General features: G+C 55.2%; 1 protein-coding gene across 1 annotated transcript; it reads right to left on the bottom strand.

Moving 5' to 3' along the window:
• Nucleotides 1-636: 636 nt before the first annotated feature.
• Nucleotides 637-15,939, bottom strand: haus5 (HAUS augmin-like complex, subunit 5; the record flags this gene model as incomplete). The annotated part of the gene is made up of 10 exons (XM_052009817.1): nt 637-1,035; nt 1,969-2,101; nt 2,700-2,838; nt 6,265-6,376; nt 7,593-7,738; nt 8,468-8,548; nt 9,593-9,755; nt 10,566-10,723; nt 15,415-15,493; nt 15,812-15,939. Coding segments are annotated over 10 exons (1,296 nt in total), but the record flags the coding sequence as incomplete, so codon positions are not given.
• Nucleotides 15,940-18,074: the final 2,135 nt, after the last annotated feature.

Genomic DNA, 18,074 nt, shown 5'->3' with positions numbered 1-18,074 from the left:
GGCACGCAGCGCCCCCCTGCTCCGAGCAGGACTGGAGGGGGGACTGCGCCTGCGGCACGCAGCGCCCCCCCTGCTCCGAGCAGGACTGGAGGAGGGACTGCGCCTGCGGCACGCAGCGCCCCCCCTGCTCCGAGCAGGACTGGAGGAGGGACTGCGCCTGCGGCACGCAGCGCCCCCCTGCTCCGAGCAGGACTGGAGGAGGGACTGCGCCTGCGGCACGCAGCGCCCCCCTGCTCCGAGCAGGACTGGAGGGGGGACTGCGCCTGCGGCACGCAGCGCCCCCCTGCTCCGAGCAGGACTGGAGGGGGGACTGCGCCTGCGGCACGCAGCGCCCCCCTGCTCCGAGCAGGACTGGAGGAGGGACTGCGCCTGCGGCACGCAGCGCCCCCCTGCTCCGAGCAGGACTAGAGGAGGTACTGCACACATAAACAGTGCCACCCTACTCCCAAGCAGGAGTGGAGGAGGTACAGCACCTCCCTTGTCCAAGCAGGAGGAGGTATTGCCTGTGTGTTGTCTCCCACGGCGCAGTGCTCCTTCCTCACCGCCACTCCCTCCTCACCGTCCCTCCCACAGCGTGGCACTCCCTCTGTACCGCCCCACACCCCCACAGACTCACTCAGAACACCCAGCTGTTTCAACAGACTGCCATTTATTGGGACAACCAAACATGGTTACGCATTGGGGAGCGAGTCCTCTCACGGCCCCAAAGAACGCCGGGGACCGACCGACGGCGTGCGTTTGGGGGGGAGGGAGTGGAGGGGTGTGCGCGGTGCAGTGGGGAAGCGGCCCCCGTCCTACCCAGAGGACAGGGAGAGGGTCCCGTGTGCTGGGGGGGTGGGGGGGAATTAGACGGGGGCCAGTCAGGGCTGCGGTCCGCCTTAGCTGGGGTCCCAGGGAGTGGGTCTTTGCCTCTTGGGGTCCCGGGACAAGCCCAGGCTCCTCTGCGCCAGCTGATTCCACCTCCGGATCCAGTCCTGCACGTTCCTCCCTTCCTTCTTCACCCAGGGCACCAGAAACTGAGCCGGCTGCTCCCACCTGCAAAGCGAGAGGGAGAGGGAGAAGTGGCAAGTCAGTGTGCTCCCCATCGGGACTGTCCTCCCTCCCCTCCTTTGCCACCTCCTCACCCCCCCGCCTTCCCTGACTCCGAGAGGCCAAGGCAATGCACCAAGCCCACCCCTGTATGTATAAGTGGTGCTGCAGTCGAGATGGTCAGAGAGTTTCCCAGGTCGTAAACATCACCAGCAATTTGTCCCGGTCCAACCACGTAGAAGCCACCAAATTCCCTGGCGCCTCTACTTCCTCAGGAGGCTAAAGAAATTCAGCACGTCCCCTTTGACATTCACCAACTTTTATTGACGCACCATAGAAAGCATCCTATCCAGATGCACCCCGGCTTGGTACGGCAACTGTTCTGCCCGGGGACCGCAAGAAACCGCAGAGAGTCGCGGACACAGAACGGAAACCAGCCTCCCCTCTGCAGACTCCTACACTTCCCACTGCCTCGGTAAAGCAGCCGGCATAATCAGAGACCCCCACCCACCCCGGACATTCTCTCTTCTCGCCCCCTCCCATTGGGCAGAAGATGTAGGTTTAATTAGTTCAGCACCACATTGAAACTCAAAGAGGCAGCAAGATTCCCCCCCCACCCCCGCTCCCGTGCTCTGGTGTTCCACCTCAGACCCTGGGTGCGTACACCCACGGCGACAGACTTGATATTGAGCCAAGCCCTAATCCGGAGGAGGTGGGGAACTGGAGAGCCAGAATCTGGGATTCCCTCCCTCCCGCGGGGAAGGGCGGAGGGAGATGCAAAATCAGAGAAGCCAGCGGGGGTGTGGGGGGGAGTCTGTCTGGGGAGGGGGGGAAACAGGGGGGTGGTGAATGACCTCCCACTGCCCCCGTTATCAGGATGGGGATGGAATGGGAGACTCCCCCCTCCCCAGGCTTCCGGTCAAGGGCAGGGACACTCACCAGTCCTCGACCTCCCGCCGCAGGGTGTTGGCGAAGTTGAGGGCCTGCTCGCACTGCTCCAGGTTCCTGAGGACGGCGGGGACGGCCTCCTCAGTGCAGCGGGCGTCCAGCTGCCGCACTTGCTCCACCAGGACTGCGGAGAGAGGCAAAACCATCAGTGGCATGGGGGGGGAGGGAGCGCCGCACAGAGGGAGGGGCGGCAGGGAGGGAGGGCCGCGCTGAGGGAGGGCCGGCGGGGAGGGAGGGCCGGCGCTGAGGGAGGGTCGGCGGGGAGGGAGGGCCGCGCTGAGGGAGGGCCGCGCTGAGGGAGGGCCGGCTGGGAGGGAGGGCCGGCTGGGAGGGAGGGCCGGCGGGGAGGGAGGGCCACGGGGAGGGAGGGCCGCGCTGAGGGAGGGCCGGCGGGGAGGGAGCTCTGCAAAGCCTTCCGGACATTAACCCAAGCTCCTGCAAAAGACCGCACAGTCACGATGGGGAGAGCCAGAGGGACTAAGGTGGATAAAAGTCCTCCTCAGGGCCCTAGGGCAGAGGTTCACCTCTCACAGAAACCAGCGATAGGGGTTCACCATCCCCTGCAGGCAGAAGACGGACACCTCACTCTCCACACCATGCACTGAGCAATCGTCGCACAGGACGATCCCGGAACGGGGCGAGGGGGTGGGATCGCTCTGCGGGAGGGGGAGGCAGGCGCGAGGGGTGCATCGTCCTCGGCGGGCTACAGTCCCCCGGCTCACCCTGGGCGTCGGTCGCCGACACGGCCGCCTGCTGCTTCTGCAGGGCCTCCACTGCTTCCCCCTGATAGTCCAGCAGCATCCGCAGGGAGTCCCTCTCCATCTTCCTCTCTGCCGCTTCGTCGATCAGGTGTTCCGGAGCCTGGGGTGGGGTCAGAGAGTCAGTCCAGGACCCAGCTCAGCAGGCTTCGGGGGAGCTCCCGGAACCTTGGAAGTGGGGGGGGGGGGGGGGGGGGGAAGGGGGGTATATTGTGGAGGGCCGTGGCTGTCACGTGACAGCACTGCCCACTACCTGGTTGGAAGACACACCACTGCCAATCAAGGTTTGGCCCCGCCCCACCCATCAGCGCAAACCTGACGACTGGCCCCTTTAAGCACCTTTGTACTTGGCCTTGGGCCGTTGGCCTTTGTGATCGATTAGTCCTTGCTGGCACCGAGCCATTGGCTCCCTGTAAATTACCTGGGCTGGACCCCCCCCCCCGCCCCCCAGCACTATAAAGAGTGCCACATGTGCTCGGCTTGGCCTCTTTTTTTTGTTCCTGAGGGATCCCTCGTTGGTAAGGTGTGCACTGTTTGATAGGGTTAGGAGCATCTGTTTCATCCCAGGCCGAGGAACCACGGAACGGTGCTAGAGAAATTAGTTAGTGTCCCCGGTAGCACAGAGCTGTGCCTGCACGAAGTCAAGGGGTGGTAGGTATCGTATTGTTTTTCCTTGATTGTATGTACCCAGTGGGGGTGTGTGTGTGTGTGTATTTCACCCCAGATGCGATTTCCCCACGCTATCAACCGTGCGCGTGTTGTTCCCGTTACCGTTTCCCCGCGTTTGTCTTTGTAAATAAATCATTTACCTCCAAGACCGTGTTCAGAGTCCTTGCCCTTCGAGACCTCGAATCTGCTTCACAACAGGGGTGGGGTCTCGTGGTTTCCCTCCCAGTTACCTCTCCCGACTCCACCTCTTGTTGACTTCGACCCGTCCCGCTCTCCCCTCCCCTCCCCTCTCCTCTCCTCACACGTGGGGGCTTTGGCTTCCTGGCCAAGGGGAGGCAACTGATGCAGGGTCAGGGATTAATCTCCAAGGGACCCCAAATGAAGTTTGAGAGTCACGGATCCAGTCACCAACAGCCTGTCCTGGTCAAATCACGTAGATGCCACGGCCAAGAAAACTCACCAGCGCCTCTACTTCCTCAGGAAGCTAAAGAGATTTGGTTTGTCCCCTTTGACACTCACCAACTTTTGCCGATGCACCACAGAAAGCATCCTATCTGGATGTATCATGGCTTAGTATGGCAACTGCTCTGCCCAGGACCGCAAGAAACCGCAGAGAGTTGTGGACACAGCCCAGTGCGTCACGGACACCAGCCTCCCCTCCATGGACTTGGTGAAGCAGCCGGCATAATCAAAGACCCCACCCACCCGGGTCATTCTCTCTTCTCTCCTCTTCCATCAGGTAGATACAGGAGCCTGAGGGCACGTACCACCAGGCTTGACGACAGCTTCTATCCCACTGTGATAAGACTATTGAATGGTTCCCTTATACAATGAGATGGACTCTGACCTCACGGTCTATCTTGTTGTGACCTTGCACCTTATTGCACTGCACTTTCTCTGTAGCTGTGACACTTTACTCTGTACTGTTACTGTTTTTACCTGTACTACCTCAATGCACTCTGTACTAACCCAATGTAACTGCACTGTGTAATGAATTGACCTGTACGATCGGTATGCAAGACAAGTTTTTCACTGTACCTCGACAATAATAAACCAATACTATGCAGTATGGAAACAGGCCCTCTGGCCCAACTTGTCCATGCCGACCTGGGCCAGTCCCATTTGGCCCATATGCCTCGAAACCTTACCTCTCCACTCACCTGCCTTTTTAAACGTTGTAAATGTACCACTTCCTCTGGCAGCTCGTTCCACACACCCACCACCCTCTGTGTGAAAATCTTGCCCCTTTAAATCATTCCCCTCTCAAACCTGTGCCCTCTAGTTTTAGACTCCCCCACCCTGGGGAAAAGACTGCGACCGTCCACCTTATCTATGCCCCTTGTGGTTTTATAAACCTCCATAAGGTCACCCCTCAGCCTCCTTCGCTCCAGGGAAAACAGCCCCGGCCTGTCCGGCCTCTCCTTATAACTCGAGCCCTCCAGTCCCAGGAACGTCCCCGTGAATCTTTCCTGCCCCCTCTCCGGCTCAGTGACGTCCTTCCTATAGCTGGGCGACCCGAACTGCACACAGTGCTCCAAGTGCGGTCTCACCGATGCCTTGTACAGCTGTAACGGGACGTCCCGACTCCTGTACTCAGTACCACGTCCGATGAAGGCCAGCGCGCCGAACGCCTTCTTCACCACCCTGTCTACCTGTTCCAGTGTTCTAGTGCCAGGTTCTATCTAATTTTGGCCACATAGGTCGATAGGGTGATAAAGAAGGTGTGCAGCATGCTTGCCTTTATTGGTCGAAGCACTGAGTTCGAGAGTCAGGAAGTTATGTTACAACTTTATAAAACTCTGTGGGGTACTGCATTCAATTCTGGTTGCCCCATTACAGGAAGGGTGTGGGGGCTTTGGAGAGGGTGCAGGAGAGGTTTAACAGGATGCTGCCTGGATTAGAGAGCATGAGCTATAATGGGGAAGTTGGACAAACCTGGGTTGTTTTCTCTAGAGCGGCGGAGGCTGAGGGGAGACCTGATAGAGGTTTGTAAAATTACGAGAGGCACAGATAGAATAGACAGCCGGGATCTTTCTCCCCAGGGTCGAAATGTCTAATACCAGAGGGCGTGCATTTAAGGTGAGAGGGGGAAAGTTCAAAGGAGATATGTGGAGGCAAGTTTTTTTTTCCCCACACAGAGAGCGGTGGGTGCCTGGAATGTGCTGCCAGGGGTGGGGGTGGAGGCAGATACGATAGAGGGGTTTAAGAGGCTGTTAGACAGGCACATGGATGTGCGGAGATTTGGAGGGATATGGACCACGTGTAGGCAGTAGGAATGAGATATCATTAGCTTAATTTAGCACAACATTGTGGGCTGAAGGGCCTGCTTCTGTGCCACATTGTTCTATGTTCTAACCCTGTGATAAGTTCTGGGCACGTTTACCACCTCACTGGAGCTGTTATAATGACAAGATATGTACCTTCAGGGAAACCAGCCTCCCTTCCGCGGACTCAGTCTACACTTCCCACTGCCTCAGGAAAGCAGCCGGCATAATCAGAGACCCCCCCACACACCCTGGACATCCTCTCTTCTTCCCCCCCTCCCATTGGGCCAAAGATACAAAAGCCTGAAAGCACGTACCACCAGGCTGAAGGACAGCTCTGTTATAAGACTATTGAACGGTCCCCTAGTACGATAAGATGGACTCTTGACCTCACAATCTACCTCGTCGTGGCCCTTGCACCTTATTGTCTGCCTGCACTGCACTTTTTCTGTAACTGTGACACTTTATTCTGCATTCTGTTATTGTTTTCCCTTGTACTACCTCGATGCACTGATGTGATGAATTGATCTGTATGGATGGCACGCAAAACAAAGTTTTTCACTGTACCTCGGTACATGTGACAATAAGAAACCTACCTTGTACAGGGGGAATGACAGAATGTTCTTGAGGCGTCGGAAGAACTGAGGGTTGTCGATGGGGCTGTCCATCCTGTGGATCGACAGCATGTGTACGGGGACCCTCTGTGACCTGGAGAGGGAGGACACACATCAACGTTATACAGCAGCGGAAGGAGAGGGCGATGAACAGCAGCTCCCAGCCCATGAGGCAGGTGGTGAGGGACACTGCAGTCAGTGGTGCAGCAGGTAGAGCCGTGGTCTCCTAGCCCTGGAGACCCGGGTTCGATCCCGACCTCCGGCGATGTGCGCGTGTGGAGTCTGCACGCTCTCCCTGTGACCCCGCGGGTTTCCCCCGGGAGCTCCGGTCCCCTCCCAAATCCCAAAACAACAGACGTGCGGGGTGGGTGGGTTAATCAGTCGCTGTGAATTGCCTCCCCAGTGTGGTGGACAAAAGCACTGAAAGGCGGGGGGGGGGGGAGGTGGGAGGGAGGGGTGAGAGAAGGGGGTGAGGGGGGGAAGAGGGGGGAAGGGGGGAGGGGGGAAAGGGGGGAGGGGGGAGGGGGGAAAGGGGGGAGGGGGGAAAGGGGGGAGGGGGGAAAGGGGGGAGGGGGGAAAGGGGGGAGGGGGGAAAGGGGGGAGGGGGGAAAGGGGGGAGGGGGGAAAGGGGGGGAGGGGGGAAAGGGGGGAGGGGGGGAAAGGGGGGAGGGGGGAAAGGGGGGAGGGGAAGGAGGGGGAAAGAGGGGGGTAGGGGAGGGGGAGAGAAGAATAAGGAAGATGGGGAGACCCCCCTTCCCCATTCTCTCTCACACATGCCCATCCACACTCACTCTGATCCTCCCATGACCCACCTCCACCAGGAGGCAACTCACAGCGGCTGATTAACCCATCGACCCTGCACATCTGTTTACTGGGACATGGGAGGAAACAGGGTCACAGGGGAACTACACACACACACACACACACACACACACACTGACCCTCACTGGGGTCAGGTCCCACACACACACTGACCCTCACTGGGGGACGGGTCCCACACACACACTGACCCTCACTGGGGGACGGGTCCCACACACACACTGACCCTCACTGGGGGACGGGTCCCACACACACTGACCCTCACTGGGGGACGGGTCCCACACACACTGACCCTCACTGGGGGACGGGTCCCACACACACTGACCCTCACTGGGGGACGGGTCCCACACACACACACACTGAGCGCCAGAGGTGGGGATCGAACCCGGGTCTCTGAAGCTGGGAGGGAGCGCCTCTACCTGCCGCGCCACTGGACTGCTCTGCCAGACCACAGTGGAGGAGGAATGGGTCAGTGGGAGGGAGGGACTCACCCGTGGAGGACCCTGCGGTCCAGGCAAGGCAGGGAGACTGAGGCAAACAGACCGACCTCCTTGCTGATGGAGTTGTGCAGCTGCTCTGTCAGGGTACGGACGACGTCCTTGTGCTGCTGGAGCTCGTGGCCCATGAATGAGAGGATCTGCAACATGAACGGGGAGAGGGATTGAACCGGGGTCGCCTGGACTCCGAAACTCCCCCTGATCTCGTCCCTTGCCAGCCCTGGCTAAAGGGATCCAGTGCAGCGCGGGCTCTCGCACATGCCCACGTTGGAAGAGGAGGGGTTGCCGGAGGGAATTCCAGAGCCTGGGGTCCGGAGAGCTGAAGGCACGACCACCTGCAATGGACTCACGGAAATCAGGGAACTATCAAGAGGCTGGGACTGGGTTGGTTGTGAGGGAGCTTCACCCTCTGCCTGACCCCGGGAGTGTGTGACGGGATGGTGCGGAGGGAGCTTCACCCTGTGTCTGACCCTGGGAGTGTGTGACGGGACGGTGCGGAGGGAGCTTCACCCCGTGTCTGACCCCCGGGAGTGTGTGACGGGACGGTGCGGAGGGAGCTTCACCCTGTGTCTGACCCCGGGAGTGTGTGACAGGACGGTGTGGAGGGAGCTTCACCCTGTGTCTGACCCCGGGAGTGTGTGACAGGACGGTGTGGAGGGAGCTTCACCCTGTGTCTGACCCCAGAAGTGTGTGACAGGACGGTGTGGAGGGAGCTTCACCCTGTATCTGACCCCGGGAGTGTGTGACGGGACGGTGCGGAGGGAGCTTCACCCTGTGTCTGACCCTGGGAGTGTGTGACGGGACGGTGTGGAGGGAGCTTCACCCTGTGTCTGACCCCGGGAGTGTGTGATGGGACGGTGTGGACTTGCCTCTGCTCGCGTAGTTATCAAGTGACCCTTGGCGGACGAGTTGCCTTTCACCAAAGCCCGGATGAGGTCCTGCTTCGTGTCCTGAAAACAGAACGGTTGGAGGTTATAACAGATCGGCAGGGGGAGACCATTTACGCCATCGACCCGATACCTCCCCAGTTCTCTTCTGACACCCTCCCACTGAATGCGCCTCCGCTCCTGCCCACAGTCACCACCCTCCAGGGAGGATGTGGCAGCAATAGAGAGCGCACAGAAGAGATTCACCAGGATGTCCATACTTGGAGTACCGTGTCCAGTTCTGGTCGCCTTATTATAGGAAGGATGTGGAGGTGTTGGAAAGGGTGCAGAGAAGATTTACCAGGATGCTGCCTGGTTTGGAGAGGATGCATTATGAGGAGAGACTAAGGGAGCTAGGGCTTTACTCTTTGGAGAGGAGGAGGGAGGGGAGACATGATAGAGGTATACAAAATATTAAGAGGAATAGATAGAGTGGACAGCCAGCGCCCTTTTCCCAGGGCACCAATGCTCAATACAAGAGGGCATGGCTTTAAAGTAATGGGTGGGAAGTTCAAGGGAGATATCAGAGGGAGGTTTTTTACCCAGAGAGTGGTTGGGGCGTGGAATGTGCTGCCTGGGGCGGTGGTGGAGGCAGGTACATTGGTCAGGTTCAAGAGATTACTAGATAAGCAAACGGAGGAATTTAAGATAGAGGGATATGTGGGAGGAAGGGGTTAGATAGTCTTAGGCGAGGTTTAAAGGTCGGCACAACATTGTGGGCTGAAGGGCCTGTACTGTGCTGTACTGGTCTAGGATTCTATGACCTCTTCTCGTTACTACCATTGGGGAGGAGGTACAGGAGCCTGAAGACCCATGCTCAACGATTCAGGAACAGCTTCTTCCCCTCCACCATCAGATTTCTGAACGGTGCATGAACCCTACCTCGTTATTCCTTTTGTTTTCGTACTGTTTTAGTAACTTACGGTCGTTGCGCTGTACTGCTGCCACAAATGACAAATTTCACGTCATCGGAGTCAGTGATAATAAATTTGATTCCATCGAGATGTCACAATTAAGGGGGCAAATCCCCACGGACACAGGGGTAGGAGTGTGAACAACCCCTCTTACCACCAGCCTCTGAAAGTCAAGGATACGGCTGTGCTTTTGTTGCAGGGACTGGATCTCTCGGTTCCGGGCAACAATGGAGTTGGTTAGTAAGTGCGCCTGCTCCACCAACTCTTGACGGTATCTCTTCCTCTCCACCAGGTCCAGCTGCAGGTGAAACACCTCCCTGTTGCAGACAGAAGGGAGACACGAGGGTCAGGGAGGTGAAGTGGAAAAGCAACCAAATCGACTTCATGACCAACGGCAACTGCTCTGCCCCGGGACCGCAGGAAACCTCAGAGAGTTGAGGACACAGCGCGTCATGGAAACCGGCTTCCCCTCCGTGGACTCAGGAAAGCAGCCGGCATAATCAAGGACCCCCCAGCCACCCCGGTCATCTCCCCCCTCCTGTTGGGCAGAAGATACAGGAGCCTGAGGGCACGTACCACCAGGTTCAAGGACAGCTTCTATCCCACGGTGATAAGACTATTGAACGGTTCCCCTATACGATGAGATGGACTCTGACCTCACGATCTACCTTGTTATGACCTTGCACCTTATTGTCTGCCTGCACTGCACGTCCTCGGTAGCTGTGACACTTTACTCTGTATTCTGTTATTGTTTTACCCTGTACTACCTCGACGCACTGTGTAATGAATTGATCTGTATGAACGGTATGCAAGACAAGTTTTTCCACTCGATGTCTGAAGCCGGCCACTGATTGGAACTACGGGTCTGACATCTCCAAGAGGCGGCGCCTGAAGGCGGCGGCATCCGTCAGAGGACCCTCACCACCCAGGACATGCCCTCTTCTCGTTACTACCATTGGGGAGGAGGTACAGAAACCTGAAGACCCCACTCAACGATTCAGGAACAGCTTCTTCCCCTCCGCCAACAGATCTCTAAACGGTCCATGAACCATGAACGTTATCTCGATATTCCTTTGCACACAGAACAACAAATTTCACGTCATAATAAACCTGATTCGGATTCTGACCTGGTGGCGTTCAGGAGCTCTGGGTTGTGTCCGAATCTCTCCTCCAGCAGCACCCCGAACTCCCGGCCCAGCACCAGCAGACGGCAGCTGAGCTCCATCTGCCTCCTCGTAGCCCCGACTTTCTGCACGGCCTGCACCTCGAGGTCTCGCCAGCCCTCCTGCGGAGACACAGCCTGGTCAGCGGAAGTCCCTTCCCGAAACGACAATTCCTTCCCTGTTGGGCACGCCCCCGTCGACCCTCACCAATTTTTACCGATGCACCACAGAAAGCCTCCTATCTGGATGCACCCCGGCTCAGGATGGCAACTGCTCTGCCCAGGACTGCGAGAAACCGCAGAGAGTTGTGGACACATCACGGAAACAAGCCTCCCCCCTCCCGCTGACTCCGTCTACACTTCCCACCGCCTCGGGAAAGCAGCCGACATAATCAAAGACCCCCACCCAGCCCAGACATTCTCTCTTCTCCCCCCTCCCATCAGGCAGAAGATACAAAAGCCTGAAAGCATGAACCACCAGGCTCAAGGACAGCTCTGTTATAAGACTATTGAACGATAAGATGGACTCTTGACCTCACGATCTACCTCATCGTGGCCCTTGCACCTTATTGTCTGCCTGCACTGCACTTTCTCTGTAGCTGTGACACTTTATTCTGCATTCTGTTATGCTTTTCCCTTGTACTACCTCGATGTACTGATGTGATGAGATGATCTGTACGGATGGGAAAGTTTTTCACTGTACCTCTGTACCTGCGACAATAGTGTACCGATTTACCCATCACACCAGAGTGAGATAGGTCAGCTGGATGAGTGGGGTCAAACAACAACCTTGCACTCGACATCAGCAAAACCAAGCAACTGACAGTGGATTTTATGAAGGGGAAGTCAGGCGAACATGCACCAGTCTTCATTGAAGGATCGGCGGTGGAAAGGGTGAGATGGGCATCAACATCTCGGAGGACCTCTCCTGGACCCAGCACGTAGATGCCACCACCAAGAAGGTGTGCCAGCATCTCTATTTAGAAGTTTAAGGAGGTTCAGCACATCATCAAGGACTCTGACGGACTTCTACGGGTGTCCGGTGGGAAGCATCCTGACCGGTTGCATCACCTGATGTGGGAAGTCCGACGCACGGGAACGCAAGGGGGTTACAGCGAGCGGAGGGACTCAGCCAGTTCCACCGTGGGTATGGCTCTCCCCACCGTCGGGGAACATCTGCAAGAGGGGACATCTCAGGAAAGGAGACATCCGCCATCGGGGACCCCCACCCTCCGGGACGTGCCCTCTTCTCGATGCTGCCCTCAGGCAGGAGGTACAGGAGCCTGAAGACCCCGCACCTCACGGTTCAACAACAGCTTCTTCCCCACTGCCCTTAGGTTCTTGAACCCACCCGAAAAACCCTCACATTATCTCAGACTATCTTTTACCCTCTCTCAACTTGCACCAGTGTTGCTATTTTGTCCTGTAAGTTATGTATAATTTACCTTAATTTAAGTTTATGTTAACTTAGGTTTCTAATGTACGGCACTGCTACTGCAGAAAGTTCATTTTCATGGTATTTACAGAACCATAGAATGCTACAGCACGGAAAACAGGCCATTCGGCCCCTCTAGTCTGCGCTAGTCCCATTGACCTGCACCCAGTCCATAACCCTCCAGACCTCCCCCGTCCATGTATCTAACCAATTTATTCTTAAAACTTAAGAGTGAGCCCACATTTACCACATCAGATGGCAGCCCATTCCACACTCCCACCACTCTCTGAGTGAAGAAGTTCCCCCTAATGTTCCCCCTAAACCTTTCCCCTTTCACCCTAAAGCCATGTCCTCTTGTACTTATCTCTCCTAATCTAGGTGGAAAGAGCCTGCTCGCATTTACTCTGTCTATAGCCCTCATAATTTTGTAAACCTCTATCAAATCTCCCCTCATTCTCCTACGCTTCAAGGAATAAAGTCCCAACCTGTTCAATCTTTCCCTGTAACTCAACTCCTGAAGAGCCGGCAACATTCTAGTAAATCTCCTCTGCAATCTTTCAATCTTACTGATATCCTTCCTATAGTTAGGTGACCAGAACTGTACACAATACTCCAAATTTGGCCTCATCAATGTCTTGTACAACCTCACCATAACATTCCAACTCCTATACTCAATACTTTGATTTATGAATGCCAGGATGCCAAAAGCCTTCTTTACAGCCCTGTCTACCTGTGACGCCACTTTCAGGGAATTATGTATTTGAACTCCCAGATCCCTTTGTTCCTCTGCACTCCTCAGTGCCCTACCATTTACTGTGTGTCCTACCTTGACTTGTCCTGCCAAAATGCACTGGGTGTGTCTGCCCAAGATAATAAACTTGAACTTGACTTCCTCCAGTGGACTGTGACACCTTCCCTCCTTGACCCAGAGAGTTTCTCTGATGCTGTACGTATCACAACGACCACCTTCCTCCATTTAATTGTCTTGCATTTTGTTGGTAAGAGGAAGCAGTAACCCAGCTATTTTGAACAGCCTGGCTGATACTACAATGTTAGTGTAATATGCACTTAATTAAGGATTAACTTCAGATTAAATGCAAAGCAAGATCAAAGATGTCACGGAGTGAGAGGGGGGTAGAAAAGATCCATGAGGATGTTGCTGGGACTGGAAGGCTCGAATTACAAGGAGAGGCTGGATACACCGGGACTGTTTTCCCTAAAGTGAAGGAGGCCGAGGGGTGACCTTGTCGAGGTTTATAAAATCATGAGGGGGATAAATAGGGCGGATAATTATTGAGTACAGGAGCTGGGACGTCCCGTTACAGCTGTATAAGGCGTCGGCGAGACCGCACCTGGAGTACTGGAGGAAGGACGTCAGAGCTGGAGAGGGGGCAGGAAAGATTGACGGGGACGTTCCCGGGACTGGAGGGCTCAAGTTATAAGGAGAGGCCGGACAGGCCGGGACTGTTTTCCCTGGAGCAAAGGAGGTTGAGGGGTGACCTTATGGAGGTTTATAAAACCACGAGGGTTCATAGATAAGGTGGACGGTCACCGTCTTTTCCCCAGGGTTGGGGAGTCTGAAACTAAAGGGCACAGGTTTAAGGTGAGAAGGGGAAGGTTTAAAGGGGATTTGAGGGGCAACTTTTTCATGCAGAGTGGTGGATATATGGAACGAGCTGCCACAGGGAGTGGTAGAGGTGGGTACAGTTATAACACGTCAAAGATATTTGGACAGGTAAGGTTTAGAGGGATATGGGCCAAATGCAGGCAGATGGGACTGGCTTGGATGGGAATCTTGGTCGACAGGGACCATTTGGGCTGAAGGGCCCGTCTCCGTGCTATACGACTCTCTGAAGGACCCATTTCGATGCTGGATGACTCTTCAAGCATCAGTTGGGGGGGGGGGGGTGGGGGGGGGGGGGGGTAAGGGTCTCCTGCAGAGGAGATTCCTCAGAACATTGCCCTGGGACGGAGCATTCCAGTTTCGAGGAGAGACCGGAGAGGCTGGGTCCATTCTCCCTGGAGTGGAGGGGACTGGGGAGGGACCTGGGACCTGATAGAGGTGGTCACAATGATGTGGGGGATAGACAGGGTAGATCGTAGGAAACGTGTCTCCCACCCCCGAGCAGAGGTGTCTGGGTCGGCGGCAGGAGGTTCAGAAGGGACCCAAGGGGGGAATTCTTTCCACAGGGAGGGGATGGAATGGGATCTGGAACGGGGTTGGGGGGTGGGGGGGGGGGGGGTAGTGGAGGTGGAGGCAGAGAGTATCCCAACACTGATGTAGTAACGGGACAGACACTCAGAACAAAGAACACTACAGCACAGTACAGGCCCATTGGCCCACAATGTTGTGCTGACATTTTATCCTGCTCTAAGATCTATCTAACCCTTCCCTCCCACATAGCCCCCCCACTTCTCTATCATTCATAGAAACGTAGAGCATAGAAACATAGAAAACCTACAGTACAATTCAGGCCCTTCGGCCCACAAAGCTGTGCTGAACATGTCCCTACCTTAAGAAATTACTAGGCTTACCCATAGCCCTCTATTTTTCTAAGCTCCATGTACCTATCCAAAAGTCTCTTAAAGGACCTTATTGTACCCGCCTCCACCACCGTTGCCGGCAGCCCGTTCCACGCACTCACCGCTCTCTGAGTAAAAGACTTACCCCTGACATCTCCTCTGTACCTACTCCCCAGCACCTTAAACCTGTGTCCTCTTGTGGCCGCCATTTCAGCCGCGGGGAAAAGTCTCTCACTATCCAAACGATCAATACCTCATCATCTTATACACCTCTACCAGGTCACCCCTCATCCTCCATCTCTCCAAGGAGAAGAGGCCGAGTTCCCTCAACCTGCTTTCATAAGGCATGCTCCCCAATCCAGGCAGCATCCTTGTAAATCTCCTATGCACCCTTTCTATGGCTTCCACATCCTTCCTAGAGGCGACCAGAACTGAGCACAGTACTCCAAGTCAGGTCTGACCAGAGTCCGATATACCTATATTCATGCGTCTATCTAAGAGTCTCTTAATGTATCTGCCCCCACCACCTCTGCCGGCAGTGCGTTCCACGCACCCACCACTCTCTGTGTAAAAAAACTTACCCTGACATCCCCCTTATACCTTCCTCCAATCACCTTAAAATTATGTCCCCTCGTGTTAGCTGTTGTCGCCCAGGAAAAAGTCTCTGACTGTCCACTCGATCTGTGCCCGTTGTACACTTGAATGGCCAATGCAGGGGGAAAGGCACGGACCGAGTGCTGGTGGAACGGGACTGGGGTAGGTGGGTTGGCAGACTCACAGTGTCCCCACAGCTCTCCCCCCACCCCACACCCCCAATCACACAAAGTGGGACAAGTGTCCCGGATAACAAGGCTACCTGCAGCAAGGATTTGACAGAACGCAGCACGAGGGGGGCTTCGGACACGTCCTGCAGGTGGGGGCTCGTGTAGGTGAACCTACAGGGAGGAGGGAGCATCCTGGTTACCACAGAGATTCCATTCACGTTCAGACAGACATGCTCATTCACCTGTTCTGCAGGGTTCAAACAAAGGGAGTGAAGTTCCCTCCGCACCATCCCGTCACACACTCCCGGGGTCAGACACAGGGTGAAGCTCCCTCCGCACCATCCCGTCACACACTCCCGGGGTCAGACACAGGGTGAGGCTCCCTCTGCACCGCCCCGTCACACACTCCTGGGGTCAGACACAGGGTGAGGCTCCCTCTGCACCGCCCCGTCACACACTCCCAGGGCAGGGACAACACAGGCGACCCACCTCAGTTCCTCCATGTCCCTCGTCACGTTCACTTTGGACGAGAGCTCGAGAAGTTCCTCCTCGTTTTCTGCAGCGAGACTTTCCAAAGCCACCAGAATGTTCTTCGGTGGGTGGGAGGCTATCGCGCCCTACCAAGCAGAGAAAAGAAAACCCACACTGAACAAATAAAACGCAACATTTGAGGTGTTGGAAATGGCCAGGAGAAGTGTCTTTGGCTCCATCAGAACACTGATCAGCTGGAAGACGGGCAGAGCACTGGCGGATGGATTTTAATCCCGACATGTGTCGTAGACAGCAAATGTGGTTATCAGGATTTACGGAGGGGTCTCGATCAGCTGGTGTCGCGGAGAACTATTACTCAGACCCGGAGAGCGTCTGCATCTGAAAGCCTTTATTGTAACGTGATATCATGGATATCATCCAGAACTGGCTGGCCCACAGAAGGCAAAGAATGTTGTTGAAGGGTCATATTCTGAGTGGAGGTCGGTGACTATTGGTGTACCTCAGGGATCTGTACTGGGACCCTTACTATTTGTGATTTTTATAAATGACCTGGATGAGGAAGTGGAGGGGTGGGTAAGTAAGTTTGCGGATGACACGAAGGTTGGGGGTGTTGTGGATAGTTTGGAGAGCAGTCAGAGGTTACGGAGGGACATAGATAGGATGCAGAGTTGGGCTGAGAAGTGGCAGATGCAGTTCAACCCAGATAAGTGCGACGTGGCTCATTTTGGTAGGTCAAATATGTTGGCGGAATATAGTCTTAATGGTAGGACTCTTGGCAGTGTGGAGGATCAGAGGGATCTTGGGGTCCATAGGACGCTCAAAATGGCGGCGCAGGTTGACTTTGTGGTTAAGAAGGCATACGGTGTATTGTCCATCAATCGGGGAATTGAATTTAGGAGCCATGAGGTATTGTTGCAGCTATATGGGTCCCTGGTCAGACCCCACTTGGAGTATTGTGCTCAGTTCTGGTCGCCTCACTACAGGAAAGGTGTGGAAGCCATAGAGAGGGTGCAGAGGAGATTTACAAGGATGCTGCCTGGAACGCGGAGAATGCCTTATGAAAGCAGGTTGAGGGAACTCGGCCTTTTCTCCTTGGAGAGACGGAGGATGAGGGGGGACCTGATAGAGGTGTATAAGATGATGAGAGGTATTGATCGGGTAGATAGTCTGAGGCTTTTCCCCAGGGCTGAATTGGGTGGCCACAAGAGGACGTAGGTTTAAGGTGCTGGGGAGTAGGTACAGAGGAGATGTCAGGGGTAAGTTTTTTTACTCAGAGAGTGGTGAGTGTGTGGAACGGGCTGCCAGCAACGGTGGTGGAGGCGGATACAATAGGGTCTTTCAAGAGACTGTTGGATAGGTACATGGAGCTGATTAAAATAGAGAGCTATGGGTAAGCCTAGTAATTTCTAGGGTAGGGACATGTTCGGCACAGCTTTGTGGGCCGAAGGGCCTGAATTGTGCTGTAATTGTTCTATGTTCTAGAGCTCAGACTCCTAAAAGTGGGATTCCGAGACTCAACAAAGGATTACATTTTTATAGCCAAAATATACGTGACAGAAAGCACTAATGCACCAATCTGCTTAAAAGTTACTCTGCCTGCAGCGTTAGGACAGATTACAGAACAATGATTCCAAGGAAAACAAGTTCCCATGTCCTTCTTAGAGTACAAGCAAGCAAGCTAGAGAGGGTTAGTTAGTTGGCAGTTTACCAAGGACAGACAGTACAGCTGTTGTGGCAGAAATGGCTTGACCCTTTTAATAATGCTTTAAATTTTCCTCCACAGCTGGATAAGTGGGCCGAGGAACGGCGAATGGAGTTTAATTCGGACAAGTGCGAGGAGTTGCGTTTTGGGAAGACAAACGAGGGTTGGGCTTTCACAGTGAACGGTAGGGCCCTGGGGAGTGTTGTAGAACAGCGGGACCGAGGTGTACAGGTTCACCTTTCCCTGAAAGTGGCGTCGCAGGTAGACAGGGTGGTGAAGAAGGCGTTTGGCACGCTGGCCTTCATCGGTCAGGGCAGAGTACGGAAGTTTGGATGTTACGTTGCAGTTGTACAGGACACTGGTGAGGCCGCACTTGGGAGTATTGTGTTCAGTTCTGGTCGCCCTGCTGTAGGAAAGATGCCGTTAAGCTGGAAAGAGCACAGAGGGAGATTTACGGGGATGTTGCCGGGACTCGAGGGCCTAAGTTATGGAGAGAGGTTGAGCAGGATGGGACTTTTATTCATTGCAGTGGAGGAGACTGAGGGATGATCTTATAGA

The sequence above is a fragment of the Pristis pectinata genome, unplaced genomic scaffold (assembly GCF_009764475.1).
Source record: "Pristis pectinata isolate sPriPec2 unplaced genomic scaffold, sPriPec2.1.pri scaffold_129_arrow_ctg1, whole genome shotgun sequence".
Taxonomy (NCBI): domain Eukaryota; kingdom Metazoa; phylum Chordata; class Chondrichthyes; order Rhinopristiformes; family Pristidae; genus Pristis; species Pristis pectinata.
The sequence above is the reverse complement of the archived record's forward strand: the minus strand, read 5'-3'. Positions and strand labels throughout refer to the sequence as shown.